The sequence below is a fragment of the Coregonus clupeaformis genome, chromosome 20 (assembly GCF_020615455.1).
Source record: "Coregonus clupeaformis isolate EN_2021a chromosome 20, ASM2061545v1, whole genome shotgun sequence".
Lineage (NCBI taxonomy): Eukaryota > Metazoa > Chordata > Actinopteri > Salmoniformes > Salmonidae > Coregonus > Coregonus clupeaformis.
Window position 1 is genome coordinate 35,449,946 of NC_059211.1, and position 17,067 is coordinate 35,467,012.

At 42.2% G+C, this 17,067-nt stretch overlaps 1 protein-coding gene across 5 annotated transcripts; it reads right to left on the reverse strand.

Moving 5' to 3' along the window:
* Window positions 1-221: 221 nt before the first annotated feature.
* Window positions 222-16,578, reverse strand: LOC121533922 (bromodomain testis-specific protein-like). 5 transcript variants are annotated; one of them, XM_041840281.2, is made up of 21 exons: window positions 16,295-16,578; window positions 11,044-11,342; window positions 9,784-9,921; window positions 9,511-9,655; window positions 9,209-9,339; window positions 8,622-8,987; window positions 8,332-8,460; window positions 7,939-8,187; window positions 7,659-7,840; window positions 7,164-7,462; window positions 6,904-7,023; window positions 6,165-6,293; window positions 4,927-4,970; window positions 4,608-4,770; window positions 3,820-4,209; window positions 3,454-3,527; window positions 3,019-3,139; window positions 2,817-2,917; window positions 2,494-2,684; window positions 2,036-2,312; window positions 222-1,846 (listed from the first exon to the last, which is right to left on the reverse strand). In XM_041840281.2, exons 2-21 carry the CDS (start codon window positions 11,242-11,244, stop codon window positions 1,778-1,780), a joined length of 3,519 nt encoding a protein of 1,172 aa, XP_041696215.1. In that variant the 5' UTR covers window positions 11,245-11,342; window positions 16,295-16,578; the 3' UTR covers window positions 222-1,777. The 5 variants fall into 5 exon arrangements, with proteins under 5 accessions (XP_041696215.1, XP_041696216.1, XP_041696217.1 ...); XM_041840282.2 differs by lacking the exon at window positions 16,295-16,578 and adding an exon at window positions 15,904-16,271 and having other exon boundaries at window positions 11,044-11,339; XM_041840283.2 differs by lacking the exon at window positions 16,295-16,578 and adding an exon at window positions 15,904-16,271 and having other exon boundaries at window positions 3,019-3,136.
* Between the last annotated feature and the right edge of the window lie 489 nt (window positions 16,579-17,067).

The following is a 17,067-nucleotide window of genomic DNA, read 5'->3' on the forward strand; positions in this document are numbered from 1 at the left end:
CCTAATACATACAAACTGAGTACTGGCACCTAAAATGTTATATTGCTTGAGTTCCTACACCTCTTATAAAATATTAGCTTAAAAGTATTGTGAAGTTCCTTCACTTAAATAAACAGTACCAGCAACCAAAATGAGTACTATAACCTATTTCAGTCCAAGTCAAGCACTTCTATAATCATCCATGAAATCTCAACACTAAACAAACACAGAAAACACAGTGCTTCAATGAAAATCTTTTTTTATGATTTAGCTTTTAGTGTGATCTTCTCAAAATTATATTAGTTCTTTCTCTATAATGGTATGACATGCACTCATACCACAAGATACAGAATAAAGTGCTACTGTTCGTCATGTCAGAGAAATAAAAAACACTGCAGAATAGCTAGAACCATAGGATCAAACAAACCATTAACAAAGTCTTACATGTTGTCTCCCAAAACATTTAGTCAGGAATGGATCTTGATTAGAAAAAGCGAACAATGCAGGCATCAACAATGCCTAAAGTTCGCTATAAGCACACCACTATATATGGCACTTCAACTTTTTCAAGCAGAAACTCAAAACAAGGAAAGTGTATAGTTTTAAATAAGTCCCACATTTGAAACTTACATTTTGGCAAAGACTGACATCTTCAGCCTCCGTGTAACAAAATACCAAGTATGATTTCATACAGATAAACAAAAATATTTTATGTTCACACATTCTGGAACAGAAAGGCATTTTTATACTTAAGTCAGTCAAATAGGACATGTATTGTAAAAGTCAGAGCATCATATTGAAGATTTTTCCACAAAAAGGTGCAGAATTGTAACTATGAATGAAGTATGAAGATAAGCACTATAACTGGAGAAACAATACAGTGCAGTACATGGATATATATAATAGTATTACTATTTGGGAGTGTAGCAAACTCAAAAAAAGGTCAGGTTATGCATTTCAGCCAAGTCAAAGAGTTGGAATGTTAAGAAGTGTGTAAACCGCTTGATGTGTACTGCAGTCATAGGAGGACTCACCTAGTATAGTGCCCCAAATGGCACCCTATTCTCTATATAGTGCACTACTTTTTACAAGAGCCCTGTGGACCCTGGTCAAAAGTAATGCACAACAAAGGCAATAGGGTGCCATTTGGGATGTAACCTAGGTGAAAAGAAACAGAGCGAGGACTCCACGTGTTGGTGGAAACAGTTACATTTTCAACAGCTCTTCATTTTGCTAACTTTTTACTTAGTCTTCTTTTTCTCTAAGAGGTAAGCATTACTTCAGTGCAGCAGATATTTACAAAACCACCATCACCACAAGTAAAAAAATAAAAAAAATAAAAATAAAAGAAAGACAAACACCATCTATCTATGGTCCATTGAGTGTTTTTTTGTTGCAATATCAATATTTTACATCTTACAGTATCTTCTTACAGTTGACAACAATACTAAAATGTACTGGGGTTTTGTTATGTGATGCTGCTATAGTACAGTACAAGCTTCCCCTGGTAAGGATAGTAATAGGCTGTCCCAAATGGCTCCCTATTCCCTATTATTGTACTAATTTTGACCAGAGCCCAAAGTAGTGCACTATATAGGGGGTAGGATTGTCATTTGGAAAGCAACAATGACCCGTTTTCTTAATTTAGATGCAGCTTGCTCTGTTCAGACAGCCAGTGTCTGGAGGGAGAGAAGGAGCCTAGGGTGCTGTCTACTGGAACACCATGCTCATTTATTTATTGTCCAACAACAGAAGACATCAGTCGGTCACAAGCTGCACTGTCTGCTGCCATTTTAGTTTAGTCCAGGTTCTTCTCAAACGTTGCCATGATGTCACTCTGCATGGTCATGTCAATGATACCAGACATCTGAGGAAGGAGAGGACGTAGGTTATGAGATTACACAGTCTGGGATTAAACTGTACAAAAGAACAGAAGAATGACTGGCATAACAAGATACATGGAAGAAAAAAAACAATGAACTGAAGGAGGTATTTTGTTAAAAATATTTTCTTAATGAGAATAACCTGTATAAAAGGTTAGATAAAAGGAACGTACAGCCTCTCGTCTGCGTCGCTCCTGTTCTCTCCTGCGGGCCATCTCCCTCTCCTTGTCCACAGAGGTCTGAGTAGTGAGGGGCGGAGGAGGGGTTGGGGCAGCCGCTGGAGGCTCCTCTTTCAGGGTCTCTGGAGCTTTAGGAGGCGGAGGCTCCACGATGGCCTCTGTCTGCAGGGGGATCTCTGCTGGCTCTGGGGTTGGAGTTCTACAGGGCAGGGGCTCCGGTTCTGCTGCTCTAGGTGGCACTGGTACTGGCACCGATACTGGCATAGTCAGGCTGAACAGAACACATCACAACAATGTCAGCTGGCACATCAAGTACCACTCACGTATTGATAGAGATCTACTGTTTTATTTGAGTATTTTGGGTGAGGCAGCATTACCTACAAGATATGAAACTGATAAGACTACAGAATAAATTAAGAAAATATGTTTATGAGTGAATGGATGAATAATACCTGCTCTTCCCAGAAGCCATCTCCTTCATCTGCATCCTCCTTAGAATCAGAGCTTTCTCTCGCTCCTCCTTCTCTATGGCTGCCCTGCGAAACTTATCAAAGCTCTCCTTCGATGACCTCACCGTGGAGGTAGTGGAAATGGACATCTTCCTCAGACTAGCCCAGGAGTCCGCGTTCTTCAGGACAATATCCTACACAGGATAGTTTCACAAATGAAGTTACCTTTTTCGGACAAATAATATAAAACGCATCAATGGGCATGTATACAGTGTATTTCAAGTAATTAATGATGGTAGTGTTAAGTTTCATTCACATTTGCTTACTTTTTTGGCAGGCGTGTTTTTTCCATCTGCAGTGGTTTTATTCGCTGGATGAGATAGGCTGGTGGTGCCACCATCAATCACACTGTCAGAGGGTCTGGGATCTGGGGAGGCAGAGTAAATAGAGTCCATTAAAACGATTTCTGTAAAGAAATTCTGAAGGAAAACATTTACACAGCGTACACGGACACACAGTTCTGCTTACTAGGCTGTTTCTGAAGCATCCTGTAGTGAGTCTCCTCCAGTGCTTCTGAGGGCCTCCTGTCATCCTTCACAGGCTGCAACGGGCTGTCTTGTAGAGGGGACAACAGTACTGGGCACGGCTGCTACCACAAAGTGAGATTTACAGTGTTAAACCTCCATTACCACTCCCAGGGCTAAGGCCAATGCTATTTCACACAATCAACCGGCTGTCTCCACTCATTAAGGACTTGGCAAGTGAAATACACATTTAAATCGCAACAGAAAGGAAAATAACACTGTAGACTTGTATCAATTTTTATCAAATTTCCTTCCAAAAAAATATACCAAATCAACTCATGCGATATTAATAAATGCCAAGGACAGAGACATTTATTTAAACAGTGATTTAATCCAGTGTCACAATTCATCCATCAACAACAGGAAGAGGAGAGCATACCTCATATCTGCTGGCAGCAGCCTGTAGGAAACCTACAGGAGGAGAGGTCAGAGGGGACAGCAGCGCAGACAGACCTGATGTACAGGAGAAAAACAAAGCAGTGTATTATTCTCCACATAGACACGAACACTGTGGATGTAAGCAGGCAGCAGTTGATGGGGAGCAGAGCGGGACAAGATATGCAGCCTGTGCTACAGCGATGGTGACATGGCATCTATAACACACTGTAAACAAAGAGACAAAACACACCATCTACAGACATGATCAGCTATGGGCTGAGAAGCAGGCAGCACACAGGGGAGTGGACATGCTAACAGCTACAAGCTAGGGGGGAGGGTGATGCTTAGCTGACTGAAGAGACCTTACCTTCCTGTTGTGCCCTATCAGGTGGATTGAGATAAACTGGCCCAGTTTTCACCTCCTGTGTCTGGCCTGGTGAATGACACTGAGGAGAGGGGAGGTGTGCTAGGGGAGAGGGAGGGGGCCGGGGCGAACAGAGTAGGCTGGAGGGAGGTTTGTGTGTGGGGGTGGGTGTTGTGCTGAGTGGGTCTGTGGGCAGAGTTAGAGTCAGGGAGGGGTCACAGGAGGAGGAAGAAGGGGGAGTGAGGGATGGGGTAGTAGGGCTCTCAGATGAGGGGTCTTGTAGTTGGGGCTGACTGTCAGTGAGCTGCAGGGGAGCCACCATGTTTTTGCGAGGTAGTGGTGCTGCTTTGGAACTAGGTCTTGAAGGCTGCGGAGGCAGGCGGCTGTGTAAGGCTGAAGACAAGTGGGGAGGGGGAGATTCAAGAGAAACAGTAAGACAAGGCTTCCATTCCAATCTGACTTCATAGCTAAAATCAACTACACCCATGAGACACAGAAACACTGCCCAGAGAAACCTGGCACTCCAGCTATTTAATCTCGAACACAAAAAATGCAATCCTCATGTGATTTCCACAGGGGCCCCGGTCCAGCCTGCGACTTTCCATGGTCTTAAAACCTGCTCCTTTCAGGAGAAATTGCATTTCCATAGCTAGGGCTGACACTAAGGACTTTGGAAGAGCAGTGTCAACCACCTTTAAATAATCAAAGATAGTGTTACAGAACTTGGCATGGTTGTCCATCGAGTTCCTTTACAGCCCACACAGAATGTGAAGGCAACAAGCGTTTATTACCTGGGGGTGACATGAGCAGATCTAGAGGAGGCTGGGCTGGGTGTTGCTGTGTAGACTGGCCTTTAGTGACTGCTGCTGGGGGTGGAGAGGCAGGCGGGGGCTGGCTGGTCTGGAGAGAAGACTCCGACGATGAGCCTTTCTTCACAGATTTCTTCTTTTTAGACTTCAGATGGGAAGGAAAGGACTTACAATTTATAATAAAAATGCACTGTAGTTCCAACCTTCAAGTATATTCATCCAAATATCACAAAAGTGAAAGTATAACCATGTGAATTAGACCACTAGGTTAAAGGAAGTAGGGCCTATGTTACAGATTTACCTTCGTCTTGACCTTGTGGGGTGTGCCTTTGCTTTTGTTTTTCACTGAAAGAAAGGCACAATAGTAGTTTAATTTACCCACCGTTGGATAACTGGAAAATAAAAACTAAGATCTACTTCACTAACCTGAAATAATACCAAAACAATTCCACTGACCTACTCTGGAATCACTACTCTTTCATACCAATTTTCAGTTAAAGCTTAAGTTGTGGTTGCAAGCAAAATGTGTCAAGTAGGCTTTAACGATTTGTGACAAAAATGAAAAGAAAAACACAACTTAACAGTAAAATTGTCTATCAAAATGTATTTATTTGAACCTCTAGGTGTTGACCACCAAGACAAATACGTTTAAATTCTAACTATGTTAGGTTAAACTGGAACAAAAAAACATTAGCACTGGCTACAAAATGCAGTAGTGCAGCAGAAATCCTACTCCATCAAGGTCTGCATTAACGTTACAATCTGGCGAGTACTTTAAATACATCATAGATTGTATGCGTTTTAAGCTAATATTGCTCCTTACTAAATCGTGCAAAAATCCAACACAGAAAGTACAAAAATCAGAGTACAATCAAAACCAGTGTAATAGTGATGAGGACCAGCTTTGACTCTGCAATGGTTCAGAGTATGGAGGGTGAGATGAGGGGGGTGAAGAGCATGGTAACGCTGTCTGGTACTTCTCTAGCCCTACCCATCTGATTTTTGCTATGTTTATCAAAGATTTATAGCTACCGGTAGGAGTGAAAATAAGATGTTTAGCTTATAACTAGTGCCTGGTCTGTATGGGCAGTTTAAGAACTTGTCCCTATTCTTAATTGACTTCAGATTTGGACGGTAGCAGCAGTCTGGGGCCCGTTGGATAATTGACATTTTGCACAGAAGGCTGGCTGGCTGGCCTCAAAGGAAGGTCAAATAAATTCAGTGAAACTGCAACAAAACAATAACATTATTAAACATAAATATAGCACCCTAATAATCTGAAGGAGAGGTTTGTGTGACAGAGTTGGCTATATAGACAGACTAAGCGTACGTAATAATAAAATAAAACATACAAAAATACACATTCATATTTCTTCAAGTATTATGGTTTTGCCAGCAGGTGAAAAAGTGACAGAGTTCTGTGCTACAGGGGCTAGAGAATCCCAGAGGGTTTTAAGCCATATATTGTTCTCTGTGTAGAGAGTGGGGAAAGGGAGTGGGTAGGTAGGGTAGTGCTTAGTGCTGAGGAGAACAGCTAACCTGATTCAGAGTCCCTGCTATCAGAAGTGCTAGAATCACTACTACTGCTGGAGCTGTCAGAGCCGCTGCCCTCACTGAGATGGGACGGCTGGGCCAGGTCTGGGACAGCAGGAGCCATGGGGAGCTCATCTTGAGGGAAACAGAGAGGGACAACTGTCACGTATAGGACAACAGAGAGAAAGACTGAAGCAAGCACTGCACAGTTGAGTTATTCACTATTGGAGAGTAGAGAGAAAACATAGAAGAACCCATATTCCCTGACCCTCCTAAGGACAACAAGGCCCCTAGATCACAGACACACTGGTCCTTGACAGAGCCATATATACATTTGAGGGAGAGAGGCCAGGTTTTAGAACGGCCGCCATATTAGCGCCCATATAGAACTTTATTCTTGAAACGTTGGTGATGTAACAAAACGAGAGCGCCTCCGACTGTTCCCTAAGAAATGACCCACTGTAAACAAGCAAAACAAGTTGTTATTGATTAGCATTCGGGATAATGTGTATCCAAGTCTTTACTGTGTTGTAGTGTCAACAAATTGCATATCTGCTTTCAATGGACATCTTCATAGGTTTTGAAAACTATCAGAAATAAACATCATGAAGCAAAAGCGTTATCACTTAGCAATGGCTATGGAAGAGAAAGTGGCGCTCTCGGAACGTTCAACCGCATTGGCCCAACTCTTTATTTACACTGTATGGCTCTGGTCCATGCTACCACAGCTTCAGGGTTTACTTACTGGTTGTCTTTTTCTTCTTGGCCAGTGAGCTCGGCTCCTCAGTAATACTCTGGAGATGTTTCTCTGAATCCTGCTTCTTCACAGTCTGCATCTCTCCTTTGGTTTTCACCAGCTTATTCACTGGAAGAAAGAAGATGGAAAATAACTATGTCATTTGAGCCTGGTAATGTCCTTGGTCAGGAGTACAGAGATCTAAATTATGTGCAATTATCAACCCCCAAGGAAGCTCAGAAAGAAAGGTGTGTACTACAACTACTCACGCTTGGGTTTCTTGGGCCGTTTCCTGAGGCAGGTCATGGCGAAGCTCTCCAGGGCCCTGAGGGTGGAGGGCTTGAGGGTCTCAAAGTCGATCTCGATCTCCTCAGGGTTGGAGTCTCTGAGCGATGCCTCCCTGGCCTGAATGATGTTCACCACCTTGCCCAGTTTGTCCCCCGGAAGCTTGTTGATGTCCAGGCTCAGCTGCCTCTTCTCACCGTACGACATGGGCACCGCTGGCTCCTCTTCCTCATCAGACTTGTAGGGCACCACTGGGAGCGCCATCCTCCTCCTCTTGCAGTGCCTACAGAGGGGTGAAAAGACATTAAGAAACTCTAGGACGATGGAAGTTTGTTTCAAAGTAACATAGGCAACTGGCAACAATAGTTTGAACAAAATAGATAATAATCCTGTGTATTGGCTGAAGAAAAGGAGTCCCACTGGGGATAGGGATTAGAACACAATTAGAGCAATTTATCAACAATGTATTGGTCACTTACACAGCAGGCGTGCCCTTATTGATGCCCCTCTGCTGTACTTTGTGTTTCCTCAGGTCTTCTTCATGCTTCGGTCTACTACTCGTTTCCTTCTTCCTTCTTCTCTCCTTTGATTTCTCTTTCTTCTTTGGTTTGAGCAGGGGCTCCTGGGTGAGTTTCTGTAGCTGATCGTGCACCGCTTTCAACTGAAAAGAAGAGGAGGAGAGGGGGAATCAGTTAGATACAAGGTAGTAGGTAACAGAACAGTAATGTCAGCATGCCCAGGTAAGATGACACAACATACCTGTTCCTCTAGTTTAGCCAGCCGTAGAGCTCTGGCCTCCTCCTCTTCTTCCTCCTCCTCTTCCTCCTCCGTGCCAGAGGAGGACTCCGATTCAGAGGAGCTCTCGCTGTCACTGCTGCCTGTGCTGGAAGAGCTCTCAGGCCCATCTCCTCTCCCTTTCTTGTCCCTGTGGTGACCGTGGTGTCCTGGATCACCAGCACTCCTCACTGGCTCGTCTGGAAGCTTCAGCCAGCGTGCCTCAAACACATCCTGGTGGGTAGGGGCCACATGTCATCTAGTCAAACCTTCTCACCAACCATCTATTTTAATTCATATTGTACTTTCGTTATTGCATCGCAATTTATTTAGACAGCTTCTAGGGACTGGACTGGCTGAAACCAAGGGCAATCATACCTGGAGTTTTCTTGCCATAATAACAACCTCGTGGGTGGGTGGGTTGTATTTGTAACAGTTGGAAAACATGAGTCTGAAATCAGCAGCAAACTCCTGGGCATCCATGTATTCACGTCCGTCCATTTTTTTCTGTGAGAAAACACGTACATCTTCAGTGTCATCACAAATACTGTAATCTTCATAATAGTAAGAGAGAACAAGATACAGCTAGACCAAAGTAACCCTGGCAGATACTAACTAGCCTCTCTTGTTCAACACAAGTTTAGTTTAGTGTAATACGGCTATCTAACCCGTATGGTGCCCAGGTCCATGGGCTGCATGATGATGTCGTGGTAGTCACGTAGACCCAGGGCCTCCGTATCCACCGGCTTATAGAAGGGCCAGGCGTAGGCCGCGTGCCTCTTGGTGAACATCTCCTTCAGGATGCAGTTACAGAAGCGGAGCTGATCAGAGAGCTTACTCTTCTTGCTCTGGTGGTGCTGGGGAGAGTCCGGCAAGTCTTTCCTGGGGGGTTTGATGGGCCGACCGCTGCCCCGCCTGGAGAACAGCTTACAGGCTGTCGAGCCATCAATGATGGGGGACGACTTGCAGCTGGTGATCGGAGCAGAGGCTGTCGGCGTGGTGGTGTCTGCTTTTCTCTTCACACCTTTCTTGATCTGAAACGATATGAATACAACAGGGGTGGGTGTTATCTGAGAAGGGTGGAAATGCAATCACAAAATACAGACTAAACAGAGTTTGCACAGTATACATGTTACAAAGTATTCTGTAAACTACAAAAGCGATGTTTATGTGGCATGTATAAGTGGTATAGAGGTTAAAGCTGCTGTCAAAATATATACAGTACACACTGAGGTAATTGTGAAGAGGTACTGACTTTGGCTGCTATGTGTGAGGAGAGCTGGGCAGCAGGGGGGACGGTGTGGAGGGCCTCAGGAGGGATGACTGTCACCGTCTGCTGGAACACCACCTCAGACACAGGGGACTGGGGCCTCAGCTTCACCACACCTACACAGAGGAAGATATTTAGCAGGCAGAATGTACTCCTAGGAATACATGAAAGATAGTACAGCGCTCTATGGCCCTGGTCAAAAGTAGTTCATTATAAAGGGAATAGGGTGCCACCCATTTGGGACGCATACAATGTATGTGCACGATTAAGCAGCTGGTGCAGCCTACCAGCAGAGGAGGACTTCCTCCCACCCTTCACTGGTGTCTTGGTTGTGATGTCAGATATCTCAGTCTCTTCCTGGGGCATCTCAGCCACTCTCTGTAGGAAGATCTTCTCCAAGGCTTGGGCCATCAGAACTATGTCATCTCCAGGCTGGAAAAAATGTAATCACAATTATTGCGCTTTCTGTCATTCAATAGGAGACCATGTAGGCCTACACTACTGGTGTGTGGCGAATGAATACAACACGATTATGAAATAAATAAATAAAAAATCCTTACCCGATTATATACATAGCAGTTGGTGAAGAGTTTGTTGAAGTCCTGTATGCATTCCAATGCCTTGCAGTAATAATTATTCTGAAGACGCTTCTTGATGGTGCTCAAGTCCATTGGCGTCTTGATAATTGTATAGTAATCCTAAAATAGAGAAACAATGGGAAGTTGTTAAATACAAAAGTTAAGATTCTTAAGTGGCCATGATGGACGTGCATGGAGGAAATGCAGAAAAATAAACAAGTAAAATAAAACATTTGACAATTACATTTTAGTAATTTAGCAGACACTTACCTAGAGCAACTTGGTCAGTGCACTCAACTTACACTGAACAAAAACATAAAACGCAACATGTAAAGTGATGGTCCCATGTTTCATGAGCTGAAACAAAAGATCCCAGAAATGTTCCATATACACAAAAAGCTTATTTCTCTCAAATTTGGTGCACACATTTCTTTACATCCCTGTTAGTGAGCATTTCTCCTTTGTCAAGATAATCCATCCACCTGACAGGTGTAGCATATCAAGAAACTGAATAAACAGCATGATCATTACATAGGTGTGGCATATCAAGAAGCTGAATAAACAGCATGATCATTACATAGGTGTGGCATATCAAGAAGCTGAATAAACAGCATGATCATTACATAGGTGCACCTTGTGCTGGTAAGAATAAAAGGCCACATTAAAATGTGCAGTTTTGTCACACAACACAATGCCAGAGATGTCTCAAATTGAGGGAGCGTGCAATTGGTATGCTGACTGCAGGAATGTCCCTCAGAGCTGCTGGCAGAGAATTGAATGTTAATTTCTCTACCATAAGCAGCCTCCAACGTCATTTTAAAAGAATTTGGCAGTACGTCCAACCGGCCTCACAACCGCAGACCATCTGTAACCACGCAAGCCCAGGACCTCCACATCCGGCTTAGTCACCTACGGGATAGTCTGAGACCAGTCACCCAGACAGCTGATGAAACTGAGGAGTATTTCTGTCTGTAATAAAGCCCTTTTGTGGGGAAAAGCTCATTTTGATTGCCTGGGCCTGGCTCCTCCCAGGCCCACCTATGGCTTCGCCCCTGCCCAGTCATGTGAAATCCATTGATTAGGAGCTAATGAATTTATTTCAATTGACTGATTTCCTTATATGAACTAACTCAATAAAATCTTTGAAATTATTGCATGTTGCGTTTATATTTTTGTTCAGTATAGTAAGGAAAAACAACCATATATAAAAAGTCATTGCAAGTAACAAAAAGTGAGACTCACTGGAATGTGCAGTCCGACAGCATCGACAGGCGTCCTGAAAGGCCAGGAGAAGTTGTGTCTCCACAGGGCCTTGACTACCACCTTCTCCAGGTACTGCAGCTGGTTGGTGAGGCGACCAGGCTTCTTTGGGTTCTTGAACTTCGGCGGAGGAGGGTTCACGCCTCCCACCCTGGACATCGAGGGGCATTTGGCGTCTGTCATCGTGATGCAGTCCGAAGCGCAGTAGACACGGGTAGCAGTTCAGAGCGACACTTATTTTCCGTAGCTCAGCTCTCATCACACATCTTCCTCCAAGACTACTGAAAGAGAGGGGTGATTTTCAGCATGGATGTGCATTTCTCTATAGATAACTGTATAATAATAATAATAATAATAATAATGACAAAACCCCTTTTGATCCCCTGGTACAATATCCAGAGCAGAATCACACTGCCATGGTGATAAAGTTGCTGAATTTACCGTTTTATTAAGATGGGAAGACTTCAGCCACAATTTTAAAAAAAACACAGCCTTGAAAATGCCATCTGCATAAAATTAAAGATGGCTCTGAAAGCCCAATAGGTAAACCCATCACTGCCATATCGTACACCAGTGTGTCCATAGACGGCGCCATACAGGCACATTGATGTGGCGATTTTGTGCAACAAAAAAAAACAGTTTTACAAAATAAAATTACGAGCAAAACATAACTACAAAAAGCAAACAATTAATCCTATGCTATTCAGAACTGGTTTCTACTGCCACCTACTGGAACTGTTTATTTTGGGCTACAGGCAACATTACAATTCTGATGTCCAATGTTGTGGCATCTAAAGCTCCAAATTTGCTTACCTCAACTAACTGTAAGTCGCTCTGGATAAGAGCGTCTGCTAAATGACTAAAATGTAAATATGTCAGAGGAATATGGCTTGACAAACAAAACCGCAGATATTTGTACTAATTCTCCCATCAGAACCCACAGCAAAGCCCCTCTGTGAGCAGTCCTCTCCTCTACCATCCAACCAAATGGTCTTATGAAAAGTATGGGCGTATCAATTGACTCTACAAAGCACCATGCCAAGTGATGAACTTGTAAGCATCTATGTTTTCAGTCAAACATTTTGGACAATTAGTTACACTCAAATAAGTAGCAACATTCTAGGCATCAAGCATTAGGCCTCTTCACTTCGCAGAAAAAAATAGAAAATAGTCACTAAGTTCAAGGTTCTGCATCACAGTCTCAATGTTATATTCCAGGAAAATGGCTATTACATATTTGTATGATGATTCAACTTAACCCCTTGTTATTCCATTCAAAAACATTCATAAAGTACCTAACTTTAAGCCATGAAAATGATTCAACATAAGATGAATTACATAACATACGAACAAACTACGCTGTCCATAATACAGTAAACTATCGGCCCAATTTCTCTGGGAAATGCCCAATCAGTCAAACGTTTTCAACTTTTCACTCATAAAATGAGAAAAACACTTCCAACAGACTTGTAGGCAGGGGACGTTTAGTGTCATTCACCATCTTGAAATTCAAACTTGGTAGCTAACAGGTCACAAAAAAACATATGTGCTGGCACAGATGGATGCCTATGTTACCCACTTAACCAATCAAGAATATTGCAATCTTCCAAAAAAGGTACACATTAAATGAGATGTAACTTTTGCCCATACCCAATCAAAGAATTTACATTACAAGTTATGTTGATATTTCTAGGCAGTTTATTTTTTCTTTCAATAAATACAGTGTACTTTTACAGAAACTATAATTTGTCCTCCCAAGGACATACAAAACAGAAAATAAACATTAAAAATAAACATTAGAAAATGCAATTCATAACAAGACTAAAATGTGTTTACAATTAACGTTGCCTAATGTTAGATAATGAAGTAGTATGTTATAAAAAAAATACATGCAGCTAATACTGAACAAAACATTTTTGGGGGTGCAAAACTTAAGCTCTGGACTGAATAGAAAGAAAAACAACTTCATGCATTTTTATTTACTAGAAGAACCTAACGTTACAGATGAATGTGTGTATTACATGTGAGAAGTGATTGATATATAGGTGCATTTTATCATTTAAACATGCGGTTGTTTACTCACTAGTTACCACGAAAAACAACAATGCATCACTGTGCAATTTCTGACTGCCCTCTACTGGTAGACATGGGAGTAACTAGTTGGCATCATTAGCCATCAGGCCAGGGTCTGTGCTATTGGAATCCTTGGGAAGTCCCTTAGAAGCTCAGTTCTGGTGACCTTTTAAAACAGGCCATTTACTCCAAAATTAATGAAAATAAAATGATGCCGACAATCAAAAATATAATTTCCAACTCCAGAAACGGGCCCAATAACATATTGGTAAAAGTGTTTAAATTATTTCAACATAATATTTATATATTTCTTAATTTCATTATTTTACTTTTAGATGTGTATTGTTGTGAATTGTTAGATACTCTTGTACTGTTGGAGCTAGGAACAGAAGAATTTCACAACACCTGCAATAACATCTGCTAAATATGTGTATGTGACCATGCACAGAGTATATTATCATTCGTTATGCACTCAAAAAACATATTATTTTTGTTTCTATTACAAAGTGTGTCATTGCACTTTTAAGACACCATTGCGCCTTTAAGAGTTCTGTTGTGCATTTAAAATACCCAAATGCAGGACAAGAGGATGATTTTGCAGGACAGTGTAGTCTACATTAACTTTTTTAGGGACTATTCAGCTAACCATCCTAAAATCTTATAAGAAATGAGGTGGTGTAAACAGTAACACTATGCTATTATATTTGGTTCTGTTATGTAGAATCATTATGTGATCTTCCAATACATTTATTCAGCTTTGATCTTACTTTACTAAACAAGCACCATTGTGAGCAGTGGCGAGTGCACTCCAGCAGTACTACACCCCTGCTTCACCAAACAAGATAATTGAAAAGCACCTAGCCTACTCTTTTGCCTCATGCAACATTTGGTGATGCAGAAACGAGAGTCCACGTGGGGCTCTTTTATGAAAATCTGGGAATATTTGGCCACGGATACATTGCTGGTTGGTCTCAGCTCTCAGGGAATGTAAAACAGTTAGGAAGGGAGACTTAAAACAGGATAGAGTGAAGTACCAGAAAATATGTTAAAAGCAACTAATGAGCATGAAGAGCCTAAGGTTTGACGAAATTACCTTATATCTTTCAGTCTAATACAGCTATTAACTTTTGAAGCTCTGTCAGAAGCACGCTTTTTGTAAGTAGTTAGTCCCAATTGTCCTCCCAAGTTTAGCTTAAATTTATCCTGATTTAAGAAATGTGATGTTGAAGATAGGACTATGACATTGGCCTACGTCTCGTCTTGCGCAGAATATCAGATCTCAACAAAGATTGGAGATGTGTTTAACGCCTCGATCACGTCAATGCGCTAAATGGTACGCAGCATCATCTGGATATGTATGCAACAAAAGTTCAACATTCGCCTTCTGCTAACATTTCTGTCAAGCCATCTACCCATTAAGTTTGATGCACCGCAAAGCAAAGCTGCAAGGCAAACGCAGCGTTCCATTGGAAATGAACGTACTTCTTATGTACCAGAATGCAAGACACGGTCAGTGTGATTGAGGCCTTAAAGGCGCTACATGGTCATTCTGACGTCTGCAATGGCCATGTAGCATACTTCTTGTGCATCGCAGAACAGCACAGAGCTTTTGTGAAGGAAGTTAAGAGTTCATACAGGACATCTCGCCCTCACCTACCGTCAACCAAATCATGTCAATGCGGAACTATACTGAGCCCTCCGCATTGTTACAACATTTCAGACGCACATGGCGAAGCTGTTCGTCTGAATTCAATTTGGCCTCTGCGTGCCTCCGGTGGTTCCACATTTGCGCCACACCATCCATACAGCATCTCCGACCACATTTTCGGATCAAGCATGAATTGACTCTTACACACCGCTGTTTGAGTTCAGCATCGAAGTGGTGCGCGTTATAGACTATTTAAATGCCTTCATCTGAATATAGGAGTGTCAGAAAAAACATGCATGTCAGTTCAGTGCACACAGCGTAACAGAAAATAAAATATTTGAGAAGACACGCGTTTTGTAATATATCTAGTAGAACAGACATGCTTATGTAGGTAATAGGCAGCCAAGCGTCTGCTAAATTACTAAAATGTAATGCAAATCTCCAAACCACCCCCCCTGATATTTATATTGCGGATCTACACTGAAAAAACGATCTCTTCAGAATCCATGACGGAAATCCGTCGCAGTGACGGAGAACTTTAACCCCTGCTGTACATCGCCAGCTAGCCAACCTTAGTCAACTACAATAATAATTAGCAGACTAGTTCGTTAAATAACTTCGACTTTAACAATGTTAATTTCTAGTTAACGTTACAATCGTTACCTATAGTTTTTGCGAATCATTGGTCAACTCCACGCTTGCATCACGCAATTAACATGGTTGGACCGAAATGTGGCTAGCGCGTGAGCTAGATTAACAACGCGAAATTCGTCCCCAAACTCGAAAGCTTCGCCCAGCCTACAAAATATCAAATTCTACCTTATGTCGCTAATGCTTGACTCCTAAACATGGCGATTTTTTGCACTGAATGTGAAAAGCGAATCTTAGTTGGCTAGTTATAGCTTGTTAGCAATGCTAGTTAGCTTACGTAACAAAATGGTGACAGGAAACGATTTCCGTGTCAAGGGCCCACACAAAAAGGAGGCCAACCGCTCAAACTTGAAACAGCTCCCCCCCACACACGCCTTCCGTTTCAACGTTATAAGGAGATACACTGAAAATAACCAGCTGATTAAATGCAATGTGTTGGATATATATCCCGGACCTCTTTTCACATTTACCTTTCCGTCTCTGGCACAACAAGATTGTTTTTACTGCCGAACTGAGACAGACGCTCTTTGCCGGCCGTGTTCTGCTGGAACGATGCCCAATGAAACTGTCGCCGATGATGCGGTGGATAAAAATGTTGCTATTTTTAGTTTGCTAACAAATAATAAAAAAAACTATGCACGGTTTTAACAATATCAAGGAGGTTGAAAAGTAGTCTTCAATGGCGGACGTCTCTATGGGCAACCGCCTCATATTTATACACTTCAGTTCAGAACTCGAGCGGTGATTGGTCAAACAAGCTCACGTGATACATTCAGTCCATTTGTTCACTAGCGTGGGAGAGGATTTCGTTTTACTGAAATAAAAATATCCTAGATATTGTAACATCAAACATCGGTTCACCTTGAGCTCACTGACATTCGCGTCCTCTTTTTCGATGCGGTAACCTAGATATTTTGAAAGTTAGAGAAGGCACTCCTGAAAAACAAACACGGAAAAGCAGGGTATTTTTCAAATAGCAACATAACTGGTCAAACCACATCACATGACCATTCTAGAACCTTCCATTGACGTGTAAGTATGAAAATTGCCGCTAAACAATACATTTCTTGCGAACATTATACACAAATGTGTTTCTAATCGCCTGTCCCAAAGAAAGCGTACAGCCAAGCGGTGTAGCTGGTTCAGCTAAGAAAATCACAGTTTCTAAACCCAGAAGCGCAACATCGCGAGACTTCCGGGAACTCTTGCCAAACAGACCAAACAGACCAATCCGGGGTTTGGGGTTTGAGAAGTCAATGAGAGAATTGAACAATTCTTCATTAGTTGTTAATCTTCTCGAAATCTAAAGGCACAATCTAGATTCTAGCCAATTACTTAAGTAGTTGAACATGTTATTACTCCAATCTCGTGAAAGTGACAAGCTGACACGTTTTAATTTTCGTCAAAAATAACTTTATATCGAATGAGTGCCTCTGATTTGACGGCCTGCACATGCGCAGTTCGGCGCGAGACCACCGTTAGACCCGATGACGTTTTCTACGCATGAGCTTAGCTAGCCAACGTCGCCATGATATCGCCTACAAGTGTGATCGGGGATTTCTATTGGAGAAGCAGTTTTAGCCTATCTACATACTGTACTGTCTTTGAAATATGTTGAAATGCTTTTCGAGTGT

Excerpts from the sequence above, each read along its gene's own strand:
- LOC121533922 (XM_041840281.2), bottom strand. The coding sequence starts at position 11,244 with ATGACAGACGCCAAATGCCCCTCGATGTCCAGGGTGGGAGGCGTGAAC. Across the intron at positions 7,024-7,163 it reads ACGGCCCAAGAAACCCAAGC|TGAATAAGCTGGTGAAAACC; the intron begins GTGAGTAGTTGT and ends TCTTTCTTCCAG. Across the intron at positions 3,528-3,819 it reads TGATAGGGCACAACAGGAAG|GTCTGTCTGCGCTGCTGTCC; the intron begins GTAAGGTCTCTT and ends CCTGTACATCAG.